Genomic DNA, 21,363 nt, shown 5'->3' with positions numbered 1-21,363 from the left:
CTTCTTTCTGCTACAGCAATGAGGGACAGCAGTAACGTAGGAGGTTCTGGCACTGAAGGGATTTAAGTCTGGCTCACCATAATCACACCTGGAAGCTGCAGTACGGCAGTGGAGACTCCTCAACCAACTCTCAAGAGGTATTAGGCCACAGGCCCTATGAGGCTGTGCAGGAGGATTTACTCCATGGCAGTACTTGGCCCACTGGCTGCTCGACACGGCACCCATTCATGTCTTTAGCATCCCTTGTTTAATTCTTTCAACATAAGACAGAACAAGATAAACCCCTGCTTTGCCAACAGAGGCCTATCTTCTTTTTAAACAACCCTACCCTTGAAAGATCAGAGGTTCAAGCTGTTCATGCCTCGTAGTTATGTAAGCAAATAAAACAGTCCGAGCAGCATGGCATCTGCTTCTCACACAACACAATTAGCTGAATCGTTGATTTACAGGAAACTTGCATTGCCAAAGTACCGGCATTTCAGTGCTAACTACATAAAGTAAACATTTATCCCCACGAAGCTGACAGCCAGACTAACATGTGTATGGCTCAGTCCCACAGAACGCTGTCACAGCTTCGCTGCCCCTCTGTTCCCCCCCAGGAGGAGAGGTCCCCGGGCGCCAGGACCACAACTGAGGTGCTGGGGTACTCCTGCCCTGAACGACTTCAAGCGCCGAGCTCCGGCGTGCTGTGTGGCCACCAGCCTTTTGGAAAAGCCCCCGCCCATCCCGAGCCTCACCGAGACACAGGTCCCGGTGCTGACAGTGAGGAAATACTGCCCTGAAAAGGTTTTTCACTCTTCAAAACTACCACCACTACCCAGGAGTGGATTCAGCAGCCTTCATGCACCCAGACGCCTGCCAAAACAAGCAAGAAGTTTAGCTGGGTGATGGGCGCACACTCCCGGCCCAGGAGCAGTGCCAGAAATCTAGCAGGCAAAATTCAGCTCTGGAGAAAGGCGTGCGTAAGCACACAGCTGCCAGCCTGCAGGGCTGCCTGCTCTCAGGCACCTGCACGGTAAATTACTCCTGACTTATCATCTCAGTTTTAAACAACAACATGAATTAAGCTAGATCAATTATACCTATGGAACTCTGTAGGTATCCCACAAAAACCACAGCACTGTGGCACAGTAGAAAGCACAGAGCAGATCTATAAACTTTCTGGAGAGCAAGCCTGACTTCCTAAATTTACTTAACCAGAGAAAGCCCTTTTTAATAATAATTTTGAAAAGCCATTTTGCTTAAAAGGTAAGCCAACATGTTTCCACACATGCTGCTAATAGCTGCTAGATTGGAAACATACATAGTTTGTTTCAACTGAGCACGTTCTTCAGCTTCACCCAGCAGGCTTATTCCTTTCATTTTATGCTCTTCAAATGCGGAGGCTTTCCTGCAGATAACGAGAGTGTTTTTTCTAGAAAATGTAAACAAATCTTGTGCCTTCTACTATCCCAGCTAAGCGTGCACCAGAAGTTTCTGGCAGGAGAAAAAAACAAAAACAAAGCCTTATCCTTATGTTCTAAAAAAATATAGACTTTAAAAAGCATTAGAAATCACTTGATCGTCAAACCCAACTGAAAAATCACTCTCCAAAGAGACAATCGGCGACTGTACTGGTTATACTGTACCTTAAGCATAAACAAAACAAATGACTATGACCTGGAAAGCTGAAATTAATGCACTCATGGGAAAACTGCATACAAATAAATCCCTGCATAGGAAATAGAAGCTAATCTGTAGAAAAGTTTTGTAAGTTTCTCAGTGCATACTCATGGGCTCACGCTAAGTCCAATCAGAATCGGATGAAATGAGATCTTTTCACATGTCACAGGATAAACGCCCTTATTTCCCTACTTTCTACGAACTCTTCCCAAAGGAAAAAAAAACAAAAGAAAAATAAAACAAAGAAGTCAAGTGCTCCTCACTGTTACGTGAGGTTAACATCACCGAGACTGCGTGTAACGGAGGAGAGTCTGGTCCGGCAGCGGAGAAGTCACAGGGCCTCTCCAGGGCAGCGCTGCTGCGGGGCCCGGGGGGGCTCCCCGCCACCCCCTCCGCGCTCAGAGCGGCGGCTGGCTGGTGAAGAAGGCTTTGGTCTCCCTGCAGACGGGATTCACGCAGAGCGGGCAGCAGAGGGTTAACTGCCTAGAGCAGATTTCATTCGACTGGATATGCGAACAGACCAAGTCAGCCAGAGCCTGAAAGACAGTTAATTAAAAATCAGAAGTGAACAAACCCATCTGCATAAAATAAAGGCTTTAACGTGTGGAACACTGACTAGTGAGATCGCCAAACCGTGCATCCACCAGGCTACGCTTTCGGAGCACCACCACCCTCTACTTCAGGGGAAAATCCCACTTTAAAACTGCACGGGCATAATCTCTTCAGAGAAATATTTCATTAAAAGATTACTATAAATGAATGCAAAACCGTTTTTCTTTTTTGTCAAACCAAACTTCTGAACCTTTTTTTTTTTTTTTTTTTTAAAAAAAACCCCAAACCACAAACTGTGGTAAAAGAAAACACGTTGTGGTATACAGACTAAGGGCGTTCCATTTTCGCTCTTAAACTCAAAATACTTGAAAACTACAAGAAGGCATACACAATCTAGGAGGAGACACACAAGTGCAAATATTTACAACTACTGCAACAAAGAAGATACCTTGGAGAACAGCGGGTTTCCATTAAGAGACTCTGCTCTTCTGATATTTTCAACTCCACACTGAATCAAAAATAAGGAGAAGTTAAATCTGCCAGACCCTTCACCAGCCAGCCTTCAAAATATTTTCTACTTCATTCAGAAGTTCCCCCAAAATTAATTAAATGCAATACCATGTTTTTCAATACAGCAAAAATAAATATAATGCAAAATTTCACTTTGTTGCCAAAAATCAATGATTCTTTTTCAGTAAGGACAGTAGTTAAATCTAGAGAGACAAATTCCCACCTGTTTTGTGTTGCTAAAAATTCATTTGAGTTAAGCCAGTTCAGATTAATTTTCACTTTACAGAAAAATTAAATTTGCCCCAAATCATATTGCAAAAAGCAACTACAAAGCAAATTTCAAAACAGAAAAAGTCATTTTGGAGCACCACTACCCAAACAGTTATAAAAGCTATAAAACATTTACCTCATTCGCTAAAACTTGGGCATACTCAATGTCCAGTTCATAAAGCGTTTCAATGTGGTCACTTGTAAACGCTATTGGGACCAACAACATGTTCTTCTTCCCTCTCTGGCACAGTCCTTTAATGGTCTCATCTGTCTGCGGACCTAGCCAAGGCATTGGTCCAACCTGGAAGAAAAGGGGGAGGGAAGTAAAAAAGAAAAACCCCCTCATTAAATCATTCTTACAAAGAACACCCACGTTGTCTTAAGTAGGACAGCACAGACCAGATTATGTTTAAGATGGAGCCAGTTATTTGTATTTCCCTGCTCTTGATAGTACCTCTCACTTTCTCCATTAAATTTTTTATGAAGACATACTGTTCCGCTATTTAAATTCCAAAGAAACAGAACCTGGGCTGGCCTAAATGAGACTCTCACTAAAATCAGTGAAAGTTTAAATAAAGGTCTACTGTTGCCAGTTCAGTAAAACCCTGACCACCACTGCACAGGGTTTACCTGCCCTTTAAATAAGTTACCAAGCTGTAGCAAACTATCCTTACCTCTCTCCTATCCATGAAGTATTCGGTGCTGATGTACCATAATATGCAGCTTTAAGAACAAGACAACAACAGTATAAAAGGTGTAATGCCCCTAAAACGTAGGGTTACTTGTACCACATAATTCTGGTAAAACTTATTATTACTACTGCAAATAGTGAGGAACATAAGTACAAAGTAACACAAGCAGTCTTCCTCAAGAATAATGAAGACTGTCTGGATTATCGTCATTACGAATGTCTGTATCACAGTGATGACTTTGGGAAAACGGCTCACAGATCCTCAAAAAGCAAAAATCCAGTCAGTGCTCAATAACTCCTCCAAACAGAGAAAGATAAATGCCAAAGTAGATGTTATGAGATCATAGGTTTTCTATCAGACACATCAAAAATCTACTTTAAAAAGGTGCGATACACAAAAAAAGGCAAGAAACTGCGGATAAAGAGTATCTGGAAAGACCGAATTTGAGTAAAAGATGGGGGATTCTGTTCTAGCAGAAATACTTGCTGAAATGGGAAAAAGGCACTGAGGTTATGATCTTCTTAAGCTTGGAAGATCATAAACACCATCACCTGAGGAGTTTTAGTGTGGCACACGTACCTTGGACTGCCACACCAGCCGGTAAGGGTTGGAGTAGTTCAGCTTCTCCATGACTCTCTGGACAGTAGCTCCCACTTCCTGAGGATATGGATCACCACGGTTCACGACCTTCAACACAGAAACACCAGACGTTTTTCTACCAGCAAACATGTTTGGGCAAAGACCACCTAAAGACTGGGGAAGGCGAGCACGCTGCATGTGATGGGGCTGTATCAAGTGCCTGGCTCATCCAAAACAGGGAAGAAAAACTGCATTCTGGCCCAGCAAAACCCACTATGAAGCTGCTTCACCAGAACATCTCCTCGTCCTCCTCCCCATGAGAAAAGATAAATTCTTTTATCATCACATGTAGATACGGTTATCTTCGGTAACAGCGCTGCATTTCTGAAAAATTATCTGAGAGCCATTTCACTGCAGCTGCTGGTTGCTGACTGAGGATTAACTCATTTATTGCAACCTTGCACAGATTTTACCGTCATTCCTTCAGGGAAAGCATTATTACTGCTTTCTAGAGGTGAGAAAATACCAAATTTTCCCCCCCATTACCATCCAGGTTTGAGCTGGCAAGTTCGTGAGGCCATGAAAGCAGCTCTACTGAGCCTGGCCTAACCCAGCGCCCCACCTACAACGGTGGCAGCAGCGTAGATCTGAGAGTAACCAGAGCTCAGGCGCCACGCCTTCAGCTCCGCCTCAGGCTCCCACTCACCCTCGTGTTTCCCTGGCACTTCCACAACCATGGCCTTACCCGGGGCGGGGGGGGGTGCGAGCTGTGTCCCCTCCCGCTCAGCCCAGCCAGCGTGACCTTGGCCTAGCAAGGCCAGAAACCACCCAACGGAACTCACAGACATGGGCAGCGAGTGAGCCGAGAAGAGGATGACGACATCTTTCCTTTTGTCGGGTGGGAATAGGTTCAGTTCCTTCTGTATGTGATCAGTGAAGCACTGTTCAGAAAAAAAAAAGCAAAGACCTGAATCAGAAACACTGAGAGGCATCACGTGCTCTCAGATAACCTGAGACAGGCAGCTTCAATGCTCCAGGTTGCCTTAAAAACTTCGAAATTCCCCTTTCGGTACACGTGGGGCAATAGTGAGAGGCAGCACGTGCTACATACTGTTGAGTATACGCTATCATAGTGCCCAGGCCCAACACACCAAAGCTCCCCGCGAACTTTTCATCACCCCAGTGGCTTTAAGATGCCGGTAACAAATGGAAAGAACAGAATCAGTTTTTTAAAAAAGCGTTATATATGTACTCTGTCTAATGGAAACCATTTTGCGGGTTCCCTGAAGGTATGAAAGGTTCCTAAATCCGGCTGAGGTGTTTCACTGAAGGCAAGGAGAGCACATACTGAAGGCACAGGGAGTGCAGAATAGCAGTGTCACGGCATCAGGGGAAGGTCACACACTGCAGGCAGTTCCACCCTGCCTTCCAGCAGTCATTTTATCATCTATTCAGCACACCACAAAAACTGCAAAACTCAAACTAGAGGAGAAGCTCCCCAACAAAGACATTTTCTGAAAAGAAAGGAGCAAGGTTTCCCTTAATTGCTGCTGCTGCAGCCAGTGCCGTGCCTAGAATGACCTCTTTGCTGCTGGACAAGAACCGGACAAACCACTGATCTGTGTGTGCATCGGGCACAGACCTGCCCTGAGCAGGAATGTGGACTAATGACCTCTAGAGGATCTTTCCAGCCAACACTGCGACAATAACAGGACTACGCTTTTGAAACAAGATGTGTGCAATGGTCACTTTCACCCAGTGTTATGCTAAAACATCTGGCATGAACTAAACATCACTCCCCTGTAATTTCATACCTAGTAGACAAGACACATTTCATTACCGTAACTAAAATGTACCCTCAAACTGAAGCATTCTTGTTATTCTTCTCAAGTATTTTTTTTAAATTTTTTTAAATAAATATCTATCAACACAGCCTAAATCAGCAAATAAGTTAATCTTCTTTTAGTACCTTCTATAGCTAAGTATCTTGTAAGCTTTGTTAGAAGCTAAGATTTAATCTAAGAGAAGTGTTTCCTCAGAATGTTCCTATTGCTTAACATTACACTGTCTTTTGACTGGTAGCAAATATTTCTAAAAAGGAAACTCAATAAACATCTGTATTTATGTAGTTCTTTGTTGTTTTCAAGTCAGTTGGCAATGCAAAGATACCAAGTTTCTCCTACATCAACCAACCCAACAAAACCCCAAGGAAGGCCACTCTGGTGACCTACCAGACCTGCTCAGCCCACAGCTCTCATTCTGACTGCCAACGGCACAGGCTCATCCCTACCTGAATAAGAAGGGGATGTGTGGGCCATCGGTCAATTATACTCCACTTCATCTTTGGCTTCTCCCCTTTCTTATTATAGTAGCGATAAATGGCATTTAAACTGCTTCCTGAAATACAAAACATAAATTCAGGCAAGGCATTAGCAACCTGTCAGATTAAAACAGTTCTTTAGCAAGGTATTATAATATTTTTAAATGCTACATATTTAAAATGCCATCGTAAATCAGATCAGAGCGCCTCAAACGGGAATAATTATATCACAGTGCATACAACGTACCAATTATATCAAAGTTCATACAACATGCCAATTATATCACAGTTCGTACAACATACCAATTATATCAAAGTTCATACAACGTACAAGCCAAGAACAATTTGCTAAGCCATTAACTGAAGAACAATTATTGTTGTAGCTTCCATGAAGAAAGCCTACTCAGTCGTGTTCCTTCAGTTTATGTTCTCTCACAATAACAGTGGTAACATAAAGCTATCCTCAGTTCAAAAGCTTCTACTTAAAATTCAGAATGACAGTGAATCCTGCAGACGCCGAGCTGGCAACGAGGCCCGCGGGAAGGGGTGCTCTGGGGAAGAGGGGACAGCTCGCACCCACCCGCAGCCCCGCGCTCCCCTCTGCCCGATGCTCACCTGTGGTAGAGCAACTGTACTGCGGGTACTGCGTGAAGGCGATGGCCCTCTCGATGCCATCCTTCTCCATCTCCTCAATCGCTTCTTCTGTCAGGGGATGGACGTACCGGAAGCCAATGTAGTATTTGTGAGGTGCTGCCAGCCAAAGCACACGAAAAGAAATTGCAGGAAAAAAACCAAGAACTCTCAATAACATATCATTAATAAGTACAAAGTACAGAACCAGACAGACTGAAACTGTTAAAGTAAACTTGTTGATAATGTTCCAGGTACTTTTCTAAACCACTGTCATATAAACACACCTTTCTTTGGCCAAGTATTTTTCCAGTAACTCACTTTGCTGTTATTAGAATTTAAAAATTATTTAGACTACTGTTTGCTCCTGCAGGAAGCATCACTCTTCTGCTTCCGCTTTGATTAGCAGAGGCGTGGTTTCCAGACTGTACAGGGCTCTGATGTTTTACTGGGCAAGTTCTGATTTAAAGGACGTGTTGGTAAAAACGTGTCACTGTGAGATGCTCAATGAACACTGCTACACCCTAACACAGAGCCCAGCCACAGACATGCTACGGGCTTCCTAGCAGCACAGCTCAATTTGCTCACTGAAATCAGAGGTTTTACACACACCAATGTAATTAAAATGCAAAACCTTCAGAAAGACAAGGCTTTCTTCATTCTGCCATACAAAAGGAAACATCTCGCTTAAGCAGTTTGCACATTCCAGGAAAATTTTATTTACATAACTTTCAAACATAATTGGGCTGCAATTCTGTGTGCCAGCACTGAGATATTCTGCTCTACAGGGATCAGCTTCCAACTGGAAACAGCCCTGCACCTCACAGACATCAGCTGCCCATAAGGCATCTGAAGAAAATCAGGTAATTTTATCCCTTTCGTGCTCCAGGTGCCAACAGAGAAGTCACCAAAACAGGGTGCCTTCAGCACAGGAAGGATTCGTGTGCCTTTGCAGGGTCAGGCCCTCAGGCCCAGCACCGCAGGGGCGTTCCAGCAGGATTTCCAGGCACCCAGCATTTGCTCCAAGTCCTGCTTCAGCAAACACCTGGCTCCTGTGCGCTTCCCTCACACGCTCTCTTTCCCTTCATCACTGATGCAGATGTAATTCTAGTTCACTTCTTCCCACCTCCTTGCCATTAACCACATTATAAAATAAAGCTAAAAACAAGCCAAGGTGGAACCATCATCTATGGTTCAGGACATCCTGGGGTCAGGATCCTGGCAAGAGAAGCTGCTTTCCCCCTCGCTGGGGAGGCTGCTCCGCTTGCACATAAACCCCCACAGGCCGGGACTGCTGTCTGGGGCAGGAGACCAGTGATACTGAACACGGGACACATGTTCTTTCATTCCAGTTTCTGGGGAGGTTTTCATAGAAATCTTCACATCTTTAAACACTTTATTTTGGAGGCAACGTTATTCTCTCCAAGAATTAGGTTCTTCCATTTTCCGCCTCTAATCTTTTGGGCATCGGCTTTGAGGTTTGGGGAGTATGGTTTGGTTAGGGGGAGGGAGGAAGGGGAGGCTTGCTGTTTTATTTTGGGTTTTTTCAGTAGAGGACAGAGGTTCTTAAGAGAACAAAAGCAAAGTTTCTTTTTCAGGGTTTCCGGGTCACTAGCTCTGAAATAACATTTAACAGGTTTCTGAAGGAAGCAGATGTCCTGTGCTTGGTCTCCGCTCCACACATTCATGCAGGATTCAGAAAACAGGTTTAGTCAGCCCCAGTTCTCTGCAGGAGGCAAGAGAGCTCCCAGCTGGGAGCAGCAGCAAATAATGACCCAACTTCAGCAGCCCCCGGAGCCAGTGACCTCATTAACATTTTAAAATGGCATTAAAAACAAAACTCTGACGAACCAGAGCAAAGACAGGAGGAGTTTAACCTGGGGAAAGACATACTGGGAAAAAGCATGGCCAGCCTGGAAACTTCTTGCCATACTCCCTCGGTACTACATTTTGTCCTGGATCACGGGCAGCGAAGGAGAGATTCTCGTGTCTGTATACACGTTCATTTTGTTGTTACAGCTGGAGTCAGAACCACTGGAAACTGAGTGACATCTCCTTCCACAAAAAGCTGCGTATCGAAAGAAACAACGTGGCCCCCCCATCTTGTGAGCTTTCATTCTGCTGTCAAGGGAATCTCAGCTAAACTACAGCTCGTAAGAAATACTAAGAACCATTATAATCAAAAACAATAAAAAAAAGCAAGATGTGCCTTCTTAAAATATAATTACCGCTGCAAGACATTAGCCTATTTGATGCCAGCACTAAAAAAACCCCAACAACAGAAATGGATTTTCCTATCATCATGTTTGTGTGATTTATTCTTACAGACTACTGAGCATACCCAACCCCACTCATTCAGAAGGAAGAACTCTTGTTCATTTTCAGACAGCTGCCTGTAACAACAAAGCTTCATTTTAAAATTAAATTGTTCCCAGATGATACGGGTGAGGCTGTTTATTTACTACTTTATATTAGTCCCACTGCCAAAGCATAACATGTCAGATGTATAGTAGAAGTCAGTAAATCAGTAGATTAATTCATACAGGAGGGAATTTCAGAGGTGGTTATTGATACGAACACGGGCTCTTCACCAACGGCAAAGACATGGCAACTACGAACTCTGTGCCCCAAAAGTCCAGATCAAGGTTAAATGAGTACACAAAGCATTTCTTCTTTGCCATGTGTTTCCAGTCCTGTCACCACAACCTGCAAGTTACTCATCAGCAGGGCCCAGCGCTCCCGAAGTGCTCCCCGCCAGCACACGACATTCCCAAACACGCAGCTCAGTCTGGAAGCACTTCCAACTCTTTCAAGCTATCCTGAAGCAACACAGTACTGGGTACGGCTGCAGGGTTCCTGGAAACGCTTAGGAAACGGTTAGCACTCAACTCAGTGGTTAGCACATTCCATTTTTAAAACTGCAGCTACGGCTAGGTAGAAAAGGAGGCCTCTAAAGGACTTATCAGGTGTAAGAGCTGCACAGCAGCGGGCACGACTTCACGGAAAGCGGCCACCAAACAAAAGCAAGCGGGAGTGGCGCACTGAGAAAAGCAGATAAACTTTCCAAGCTTTATCTTCAGAACCTGTTGCCAGCCTGACCCTTCAGGGGCTGCTGCTGCTAAAAACACTTCTGCCCCAGATGCCGCAGCCCGGTGCAGGTTCAGCTTCAGGCTTTGACTATACTTGCAGGGACCGCAGCTGGAATTAAGCTAGAGAGTAGCATCGGTGGAAAAAAGGATCGTATGTCACCCAAATGAAGGTATCAGTGACATGTTACATGCTGAACAAATGAAATAAATGTAGTTCTAGCCTTCCAAGAGCATTACTTTTCACCTTCCAGAGCCATTTACCAGCCTTCTACCTCTCGCCCTTTTCTACACAAGCCTGAAGCAGGTGCCACAAAGAACTACAGAACAGCTAGGAATCAAATAACACATTTTGTCAGACCTGGAGGGGGATTCCCTGACACGCCAGCACCACATCAGCAAAGGTCATGGAAACTGAAGGGAGAAGGCGGCTGGCTGCACCACGCACTGCAAAGCTGCTGAGCTGAAGAGAATGAAGAGCTCTCCTCTTTGGCTTCTCTTACTCCAGCAGTTCTTCTATTAAAAACGTTTAGTGTTTCTGTTGGAGTGGCAGGATGAGAAGTATTATGTGTAGCTAACACACCGGTGAGGAATTCAGCGGGCAGCTTAGTGATCTCGTTAATTCCCTCTACTCACAAAGGCAGTCTGCTGCTTCAAGAACAAAAAGCATAATGCAGAGAAATGCCTTTATCAGAACAAAGGTGACCCCCAGACAGGTCATTTCAGACAGGGCAGCCATCACGGTACTGTTTCTCCTGGCTTTTATCAAAGCAGTGGTGATTCGCTGTCTTCTTCCGTCTGTCCCGTAAGAGGCAGGACACAGACACCCCCGAGCTGCTGTGTGAATGTGGAAGTTTAATTCCTAGTGCTGCCACTCACGTTTAACAGCGCCATGGTTTTAATGTCACACAGCAAGAAACTGTAGTGCACAAGGTACTGTAAGGAAATGACCCACCACCGTCAGCAACCAGCAGAGAAAAACAGGTTCACCGCAGGTGCCAACTGAGCAACAACACAGCCTGAAGTCAAATCCAACTAACAACCAATTCGAGAGCAGTTTAGCTAAACTGGTGCAAATTCCACCATGAACGCACTTAACCTGGGCAAAAACCGACCCACGTATCCATTTGGTCTCTCAGCAGAGAGACTGAAGGTGGCTGAATCCCCAGAAATCAGCGTTAGGGAAAGGGCTCAGCTCTGTGTTTGCACACCGAGCCCGCTGCAGCCACACGGTCAGATGGGGCAGCGGAAGCCCTCGGTGACAGGACGCTCAGGGAGGTGCCCACACCCCTTCCCATCACACCAGTGCTGCGGGGGGAGCCTGGCAGAGGGTGAGCCGCGCAGGTCACAGCTCCCTGCTGGCAGGGAGCAAGGTCCAGAGAGATTCAGTTATCTGGGGAGCGGGGAGGGAGGCTGCAGGCACCTTTCAAGTTTTCTTATCACCAAGCAAGAACTGGCAAGGACAGCATCTACTCCCACCCAAGCCAAACTGTTAGGCCTTATCTCCCGCTCATGCCCTCGGGCGCAGCTCACCGCTATCACTAGGCCAAGCCCAGCTCTGTTCATCTACGAAACCTTGTCTCTTCTTCCAACCGACCTCCTCTTCAGCCCTGAAATCAGGCCTAATAGGTATGTGTTCTTTTATCCATTATTAATAGTGACAGACTCCGAGTTTCAAAAGCTCTGGGTCTATCCAAGCAGTAACTGCAGAGGGACATTTCAGAGGAATGAAAGACACCCACAGCTTTGGAGGTCAGGCTCCCACACCCTCCTGTACACATACCTATTCTTTAGGCTCAGGCTGGCATAACAAAGGCACGCAGAAAAGGCTTTAGAGCGTTCAGTTCTGGCCTCGGAGCCGTTCTACATCAGACAGTCCCTGCAGAACGTCCCGGCTGAGCTGGCCCTGACTGGGAAGGGCGCTGCGGGGAGCAGTGGGAGCAGGGAACGCTGCGGTCCCGAGCCCCCACCGCCGGCTGCTGCGGGCGTGTGGCAGCCACGGGAAGCTGGCCGTGGGTTTTCAGCGGGACAGCCCACCCCCTGTGAAAGTCAATAGCACCAGCGTGCAGAGCAGGGCCAGGAAAGCCTGCAGACAGGTGCTCTGTACCCTGCCTGTGGGCACACACGCAGCCCAGCAGCAGCATCATCCTCCCGCTCTGCCTCTTCATCGCAGAAAATTACATGAGAGTATACTGCCACTGGTCACAAATCTCCAACTCTTATGCTAGTGAGAACGCCACTCTCAACACCCTTCTCCCCTGCCTGCCTTATTTGTTCACGTGAAATACATTCCCCTTTCTCATCAGCTAAGGCTCGACCACTCGTCTTCAGTGCAGACTTCTTCAAGCTCAAGCAGGGCTGACAGGACAAGGCGTGACGCCTCGCCGTTACACACCGGCGGAGACTCCTGTCCCTGCGCTTCAGCCATCTGAGAAGACACACTTTGCCTATCACAGTCATCTAGATTTCTTCCCTGAATCAAAGGAGAGAGACAAGTGCACCTTTAGAGGCCGGGCCCACCCTTTGACAGTGACCTTAAGATGAACTGAATCACCGTCTCTCCAAGCCCAACTCTCCCTCGGTGAAAGAGGGAGCAGAGACCACCCGCACAGGCCAGATGCCCAACTCCTGATGGCCCAAGCTGCGCAAGATGAAACACGGCCAAAGCACCTAAGGGTGGGCTCACCCAGGGCAGCTTTTAAGCCAGTTACCGTGGGCACGGGCAGAGAGGGCAGCTGGGCCACAGCACACGCTGGATCCGGCCTCAGAAGGCGGGCAGACGTTTGGCTGTTGGCGCTACACTGCGTTACTGCAGGCTGAAGGAGCACTGACAGTACTCTCCAAGATCAAAGCCATTCCACCGTGCAGACCACAGCACAAAAATGTACTGGCGTGTGTGGGAACCCCACGCTTTTGCATATGCTGAGTTTTTAACGAATAAGAACTTCTGCAATATCTTTGTCATGGTTTCCTAGCAGGACTGAAAACACTGGTCACACTCACAATCAAAATGGAGAAGCAAAAGCTACTGTACAAGTGTCTAATTCTAACACAGGAAGCAAAAGAAACTTTTAACAAGGTCAGTACCGGTGCGCGGAGACATGCTGTCCAGCAGTTTCACCATGCCTTCTCCCTGCACCGCCGTCCACTTCTTGATGGGCGATCCGCCTCCAATCCTGCTGTACTGCTCCTGGATTTTCGGCGTGCGGCGTTTGGCAATGAATGGTGCTAGTTTACTAGAGCATTCCAAAGGTACACGTATTAATATCACCACCCAGATCACCACCCCTCTCCCCAAATCCCTCCGCTGCAGTGGGTTCTTCCATGGCAATCTCTCCGGATTACAGCAAACCAGTCCTGCACGGCTTGTTTAATGCTATACTCCACCACCCTTCCCAAGGCTTACTAGATAAGAGGAAACCACAATTTGCAATTAAAAGAGAACAATCTGGGCACGCCTATTTCCAGAAAATTATAACACCATTTCTTGCACCGACTGGTCCCAAGATGAAACAGTCTTAAGAAATATACGCCAAAGTTAAATGTCCGAGCCTACAGCTAAGACAGCAACACCCAACACTAACTGTAACACAGAAGTTCATGGTATTTCTCACTTTTGAGCTGGAAGCGTCATTAGATCTCTGTCCAGGAAGAGACGAAGCAAGAAATCGTGCACATCATCCAGCCGTTCTGGACCTCCCATGTTTAACATCAAGATTCCTGTTTTAGGTTTCCTACGGAAGCAAGAGATATTTCAAATCCTACTGACCTACTGCTTTTTTTTCTTTATTATTATTACAAAACATTATCCTTCTGCATATGTCTTCTGCAAAAGCAGCATCCTATTTGGAAGTTCATCCTGCTTATGTAAAAATGTGAACTACAAGCATGAATAACCAGAGGACAAGTATTTACATGATCTTTACTTTTTATAAAAAAAGTAATCACTTTGCAACACAGAGTTTAACTGCAAATATACTGAGAAAATTATCTTGCAGCTGAAGGCTGTAAGGGAGATTATAAAACAGGGCCTAAGGACTATCTCAGCTGAATGCCAGCTGCAGATTCCAACCAAACCAAGCAGCAGCTTCTGCAGAAAACAGACGAGCTGCCCACACAGGACTTCTCTTCATTACGTTGGAGACACAGCTCCTCCTGAAGCAGTGAGAGTAGCAATGAGCCGTTCTACACATAAAATAAGTGCAGGGTTGGTTTAGTTTGGGTTGTTGGTTTTGGGTTTTGTTTCCACAAGCGGTTTTCCACGCAGGCGCGGGTCCGGCATGCTGTCCTAAGGACAGCGTCCCTCCCAGCACAGCAGAGCGGAGCAGACGGCGGTATCAGCTTTTACAGAAACAGCTGCTGATCACAACTCTCACCCAGGAGGTGGATTTCCCCACTGAAACGTTTCCCCTGCCCAAGGGAGCCCAGCAATCAGGATCTCTCACCTCCTGAGGAGGCAGAGCCGAGGCTGCACGAGGAGCTTTGCCCTCCTCTTGTTAAAGCCAGAGCCTTACAGAGGGGCACTGAGAGGAGCCTAGGCCTGCCCCGATGGGTCGGGGCCTCAGTTCCCATTCCCCTCCTCCTGGAGTGTCTGCCAGGAGGTTGCTGAATAAAACCCAGGAAGCAGGAACCAGAGCCTCCAGTAATAACAACACCATCCTACTGTCTGTTCTGCTATTGCTTCCGCACTGCCTCAGGCCTCACCACGGGCCAGCGCGTTCTGCAGAGCACAAGGCAGCCTCCTCTGCCCCACAGAACTGCGACAAGAGGCTGGGTGAATGCAGCCAGCCAGATAAAAGCAATCACACAAGCACAAAAAAGCTAGATCAAGCCCCGTCCCTGCTGTGTTTTACTACGTATCGAGCTCTGCTCTGCCAGGAAGGCCGCACACGGTATCAGAGAGAGACAGAGGGCAAGGCGAGCAGGGCACACCCACCCGCACCTCGCCCCAAACTTACCGTGCTTCTGGCTGAATTTGAGGCTTCGTGCTCTCTGTCACTGCGGCTGCAGTTGCCTGACCCCTCCATCGGACTGGGACCCTCAGCTGACTGCTGCTTTTTACAGCTGGAAGAAAGATAACAGCATGTTGATAACCTCGCACCGGGCTGAGGGGCCTCTTCACCAGGCAGGCACTAATCCCTCAGCAGCTATACAAACACACTTGGCAGTGGCGTGCTGCTTGGCATTTTCTCCCTTAAGCTCCAGGTCCTGGAATCAAAGAAAGTCAGGAAATTGCAAGCTTTTGCCTTTCTTTAAACACTCTGTACACTAAGAGCTTTTCAGATACCAGGAAGTTACCTAAACCCAGACGAAAGCCTCACTAATCTTTAAGCTCTGATTGTAAATCCAAAGTAACGGGTGACAACACAAGGGAAACAACGCAGGGCTGACACGGCGAGGGTTAAGTGTGTGAAGCTATGTGGCCCCTCACGGTACAGTCACACCTGGGCTACCTCTAGACAAGCCAAGTATTTCTGCACCACCTCCACAACGTAGGTTAGACAGTCATTAATTTAGGGCCCCCAGCAAACTTCAGCAACGTAGGTCAGCCATAAGCACACAGCTCCTTAGCTTGATCCTGCAGCGGGTGCACTGAGCAGCAATTTCAGAATCCATTTCCCCGGGAGGTGGGCAGCCTTCTTTCTCCCTACCCAGCCCAGCGACTTCTATTATTCCTGGATTCAGCATCAGCCAAAAGCCAGGACACTTTACTTCCCACATGCTGGTTACAGTCTGCTTTGTCAAAAGCACACTTTTGTTTTCCTCAGGAGTTCATAGTCGTTACACGGTATTTTTCAGTGCAACAATAGTGTGAATTGCCCAAGCTGAAAAAAATTGTTAAATCCCACATCCCCGGCTCTCCAGCAATCGTTTGGTGCAACACTTCCCTCAGCAGACTGCAGGAGTTCAGCTGCAACTGAGCCCCGACAGCCCAGACCTCCTCAGCCGCCCATCCACCCGCTGAGAAGAGCATCTTACGGTTCACAGGTCCCTAACAACATCCTGAACAGATGCTGAATGCCCTCAAAACCTGCCGAGATCAACGACAGCGAAAAGCATCTTGAAAATGCAGCTTCTTACTCGGGATTACGAGCGTGTAGCTGCGGATGCCTGTGTCTGCAGAGACAGAAAAGGCTGAAAGCTGAAGAACTTCAATTCAAGCATCGCTGATGCCTGACGGGCTCTTTTCAAATGTTTACGTTCTCCCTCCAGTTCTCGGGTTATTACTTTTTGAAGCACTGACACTGTATGTGAATTATATAGAACAGAGATGTTTCAGTGGCTGTAAATAGATACCAGGAAGCATTTGTTTTACTGTGGGGGTTGGAACTAGATGATCTTTAAGGTCCCTTCCAGCCCAACCATTCTGATTCTGCGGAACTTCAGGCCAGGTTTGGGCACGTTTCTCTCTGCACCGTAAAGCACACGGCGCAGAACGCACAGGGTGTGCGGCGACCACGACCCCAGCTTGATGGAACGCTGGTCAAAGTGTTCTTTTAATAAAAGTTTTAGAAACGGCATTATCCTATCTGACCAAACAGGTCCCCGGGGCGTACCCACGCTTCCACTGGTCCCGGGACAAGCACCGGTGTCTCTGGGCGGGTATGAGGTGAAGTTACTCCACCGCTACGGCAGGGACGGGGGAACGTGTTGTACTTACAAGAGGTAAGGAAAAGAGTTGCCGCCGGAGGAGCACACCGAGCGTAAAACCTAAAACACGTACGGCTGTGCAGGCAGCGCGTCAGGGTAGCTCTGAATCTGACTCGCAACTCTTTATTCTGAACCTGCCCTTGTTTTAAAAACGCAACCTGTGAATTGTTAAACAAGGACGGTTTTTACACACATCCTAAAGAGGGAAGTGCCTCCTTGAAAATTATAATCCTGAGGGGAAAACAAACACGAAAACGAGAAAAAAAACTAAAAAAAAACCCCCAACCTGTGAACTGTTAAACAAGGATGGTTTTTACACGCGTTCTAAAAAGGGAAGTGCCTCACTGAAAATTAAAATCCTGAGGGGGAAAACAAACAAAAAAAACCCCAAGCGCAACAACCCCTCAAATAATAAAAAAGCGAGCCCGGCAGCAGCAGCGAATGACAAACTCTCTCCGAGGGAAAGCTCCCGAGCCTCACAGCCCTCAGCTCAGCCCGAGGAACGCGCCATCCCCCGCCCGCCCCGCGCTTCCCGCCCGCCCCGCGCATGGAGCCGCGTCCCCTCAGCGCGGTCCCCGCGACCCCCGGGGCAGAGGCGGCTCCAGCGGGTCTCGGCGCGGGCACCGGAGGCCCCGGCTGAGCCGGCAGCGTTACGCAAAGGCACCTCCCGGGCGTTGTATAACGCGGGGCCGGCGGTCCCGCCGCCCTCCCGGCCCCGCAGCCCCCGGCCCTCAGCGCACACCCCGGTCCCGGCCCCGGCCCCGGCCCCGGCCCCGTTCCCGCCGGCTGCGGTCGGCGCCCACAGACTCACGATAACGCGCCGCCCGGCCGGCGGCGGCAGCAGCAGCGGCGGCGGCCATTTTGGCGGCCGCCTGCATTCCCTCAGACGGCCCCGCCGCCGCCCCTCAGCCTCCACCGCCCCGCCGGCCCCGCCGCCGCCCCCCGGTACCGCCTCCGCTGCAGCGGGGGCGGTACCGGGGGGCGGCGGCGGAGCCGGCGGGGCCGTCCCGGGAGTCCCTCAGGCTGCGCCGTCCCTCACAGTCCCTGTGCGCGACCGTTACCACAGGACCCAGAAGGGAGAGGGTGAAGCACCCCGCGATCCAGACAAAAAAACCACCAATATCGAGTATTTTTAAACCCAATATCGAGTATTTTTGGAAGCCGGGCACCCCTCGCGTTGGGCGGGGGGATGTTATGAAGGTTTGCTTTGCCAGCAGCGCGCTACAGGGGAAAAAAAGCGCTCGGGCAGCCCAGGGTTGCACAGCTGGGCTCTAAGGAAGCTGCGGGTCCTTAAAAAAAAAAAAAAAGATTCAAAACCTTAAATTGACACCGGAAAAAAAAAAAATATCTAAAAATTGGTGTTAAAAGCCCTAAAGTGGACATAAGCAAACGCAGCAAATTTTGTAAGGATGCAATAAAAAAAATATTTAAAACCTTAAATTGACACCGAAAAAAAAAAAATCTAAAAATTGTTGTTAAAAACCCTAAAGTGGACATAAGCAAACGCAGCAAATTTTGTAAGGATGCAATAAAAAAAAAGATTTAAAATCTTAAATTGACACCCAAAACAATCTAAAATGGACGTTAAGAAACCTAAAATGGACATAAGCCAACACAGCAAAGTTTGTAAGGTCGCAATAAAAAAATAAAGATTCAAAGCCTTAAATTGACACCAAAAAAAAAAAATCTAAAATTGACATTAAAAACCTTAAAATGGACATAATCAAACACAGCAAGTTTTTTAAGGACACAATAAAAAAATAAAGATTTGAAATCTTAAACTGACACTGAAAAAAAAATTAAAATTGACATGACAAACACTAAAATGTGTGACAAACACTAAAATAGTGACAAAACACTAGAATGGACATAAATGCAGCAAATTTTGTAAGAACACAATAAGGAAGATTTAAAATCTTTTTTAAACACTAAGTATCAGCCCAGAAATTCCCCCAGCGCCTCAGAGCTGGGTCAGCCTTCGCGGTTCACCGGGGATCCCTGTCCCGCCCGCCTCTCCCAGGGCGCGGTGACCGATGGCCTCCTCCACCGTCCCACCTTTCATTTTCCTCCAGTAATTCCTGGCCCCCCCGGCCTGTCCCCAGCCCCTCGCCCGGGTCGGACAGCCCTCAAGCCAGAGCGTTACTCCCCTGGGAAGGGAAGGACGAGGCTCTCGCCGGCAGCACCGCACACGGACATTTTGAATGCTCCAAGCCTGCATCAGCGCCTGGACGCTGCGCACGGGGCACGACAGCCGGGCACTTGCTTTAAAAACGCCGATAAAATGAGGGACAAAACCAGCACTGGCCCCTGCGCGCTGAGCGGGCCGAGGGGCTGAGCTGGGAGCTGGCTCCATGCTCCCGAGTGAAATGCATGGGTTGGTCTCGGCTGGGTGCACCAGGAAAAAAAACCCCCGAGATCATTATTTCCTGCGACAGGCGCGGGTTTTGCTCTCAGACTGAAATTCCCTCCAAGAGACAGATTGAACAGGCTTTTCCAAGCCCCCCGGGCACGGTGGGAAAGCTTCGCCATGGGGCTGCGCCTCTTGCACGGGGACATTCACCATGTTTGCGGTGCGCGTTGTTTAGGAGGAGCTTTCCTTCTCCGGCTGGGAGGAACAGCGTTCCTGGGCTGGAGACAGGTATCTCGGAGCTGGATTTACCGACCAGCAGCACCCCTGCGGACCGTGACAGCACAGGTGGCGATTCTCCATGCCAGCGTGGTTCGCGGGTGCTGGGAATCAAAGGAGGTTGGTGGGCAGGAGGTGCTGCTGCTCCCGACCTGCTCCCTGAGCGCTGGGGCTCTCGCCGTAGTCCTTCCCTCTCTTCTCCACGTTATAAATTTAGACAGGACCTGTGCCTGAGGAGCAGGATGGCCGGGAAATGCTCCAGCTCGGGTGGAGGAACTTCCGAAGGTCCTCACAAGGGGCAGCCAGATGAGTTCCAACACAGATAAATATAAACCAACGCGTGTAGGGAGATGTAATTAAACACGGCTACACGCTGGGGATCTCAGAGCTGCCCGTCACAAGGCTGCAAGGGCCCGGGAGCCAGCGCTGGCACTCCAGTTCAAGTACCAGTCCAACCGGGGAGATCGATACCTCGAGGGAAGATGAAAGGGGGGATGAGGAGAAATCCAAGTTCTGATTGCACCTTTTCTCCTCTTTTGCCGGTTTAGCCTTTCTAATAAAACCAAACCCAAGCATTGTATTGCAAGCAGCTGCCGTGCCCTTCTGAGCACTGCTCTGACCGATCACAATTTGCAAGGGACGTCAGCGGTGCAGAACTCGTGATGGAGCCCAGAGGAAAGCGCGGCTCCCTCCTGCCCCTGGAGTCCTCACGGCCAGCGAGGCCTACGAGCTGCTTCGCTTCCCCCAGCACCTGCCCGGCACTGCCCACACATACAAAGTACTGGTATTAGCACGGGGGACTTAAACCTCGAGCTCGGATGGGAAGGGCCTGGGAACGCTGCTAGTCCAAGGAACACGTGAAGCAGCAAACAGGATTAAACCAGCCTGAGTAAGAACTTACCCTCAGAAAGCTTCGCTGCTGGGGAGCTTGGAAATAAGCTTTCCGGACAGCTGCCACAAACACCCAGGATCACCATCAGTTTTAAATCACTAGAGACATAATCAAACTCAGCAAATTTTGTAAGAACACAATAAAAAAAGAAATAAGACACCATGTAAAACCACAGCTGATAGGACCCGGAAATAAAACCAAGATACATCTATCATTTTTCCATCTCTAAAAGTAATTGTTTTTCTTAATGATCAAAAACCTGAACTGAGCCTCGATGGTGAATGTGGAACCGCCGCACTCCTATTCCCAGAAGCGAAGGTTGGTTTTGAAGCAGCATTTTGGGATGACCACGTCCCGCCGGAGGAATGCTCCTTACGGCTCTGCCAGCAGCTCTGCACAGCCTGGTGCTTCCACGGGGGATCTCTCCCGCGCAGGCGCTCGCCCAGCACCCCCTCTGCTCCGCCAGCAGATTATGGATCGGCACAGCAGTCTCCGTTCAACTCCACAGCATCTTTCATCCCCGTCACCTTTTAAGCTCCTTATCTGATCTGCCTCTTCCTCGAGCACCTCTCAAGTCCTCAGACCTTCCTCTAGCAGCTCCCCTGATACGGAGGCTTTTAACCTTCACAAAGCAGCTCAGCCCTGCTGCTTTTAAGGACAGAAAACCGATTGCCAACAAGTGATGTTTTTCTAGTAGGATCTTTTCCCAACCTTTCTCCTCCCTTCTCATCACTTCAGGCACTTGAAGGAAATCTTTTTATAAAAACTCTTTATATGCTCATAAATTCCTAAATATTCTGCATTACTGAAGGCTATTGAGCTCCCCTCCCCAAAAAAACCCCACCATCCCCCAAAATGCTAACAACAACAAAAAAATCCCACAAAAACTAAAC

The 21,363-nt window shown here is 48.1% G+C and overlaps 1 protein-coding gene across 1 annotated transcript; it reads right to left on the bottom strand.

Moving 5' to 3' along the window:
* Positions 1–405: 405 nt before the first annotated feature.
* Positions 406–17,872, bottom strand: LOC141917795 (ferrochelatase, mitochondrial-like). Its single transcript, XM_074811322.1, has 11 exons — positions 17,764–17,872; positions 15,260–15,365; positions 13,916–14,035; positions 13,389–13,537; positions 7,201–7,335; positions 6,556–6,662; positions 5,108–5,206; positions 4,266–4,373; positions 3,131–3,295; positions 2,663–2,722; positions 406–2,198 (listed from the first exon to the last, which is right to left on the bottom strand). Exons 1-11 carry the CDS (start codon positions 17,828–17,830, stop codon positions 2,061–2,063), a joined length of 1,254 nt encoding a protein of 417 aa, XP_074667423.1. The 5' UTR covers positions 17,831–17,872; the 3' UTR covers positions 406–2,060.
* Positions 17,873–21,363: the final 3,491 nt, after the last annotated feature.

The sequence above is a fragment of the Strix aluco genome, chromosome W, assembly GCF_031877795.1.
Source record: "Strix aluco isolate bStrAlu1 chromosome W, bStrAlu1.hap1, whole genome shotgun sequence".
NCBI classification, from domain to species: domain Eukaryota; kingdom Metazoa; phylum Chordata; class Aves; order Strigiformes; family Strigidae; genus Strix; species Strix aluco.
This window is presented reverse-complemented; position numbering and strand designations above follow the sequence as displayed.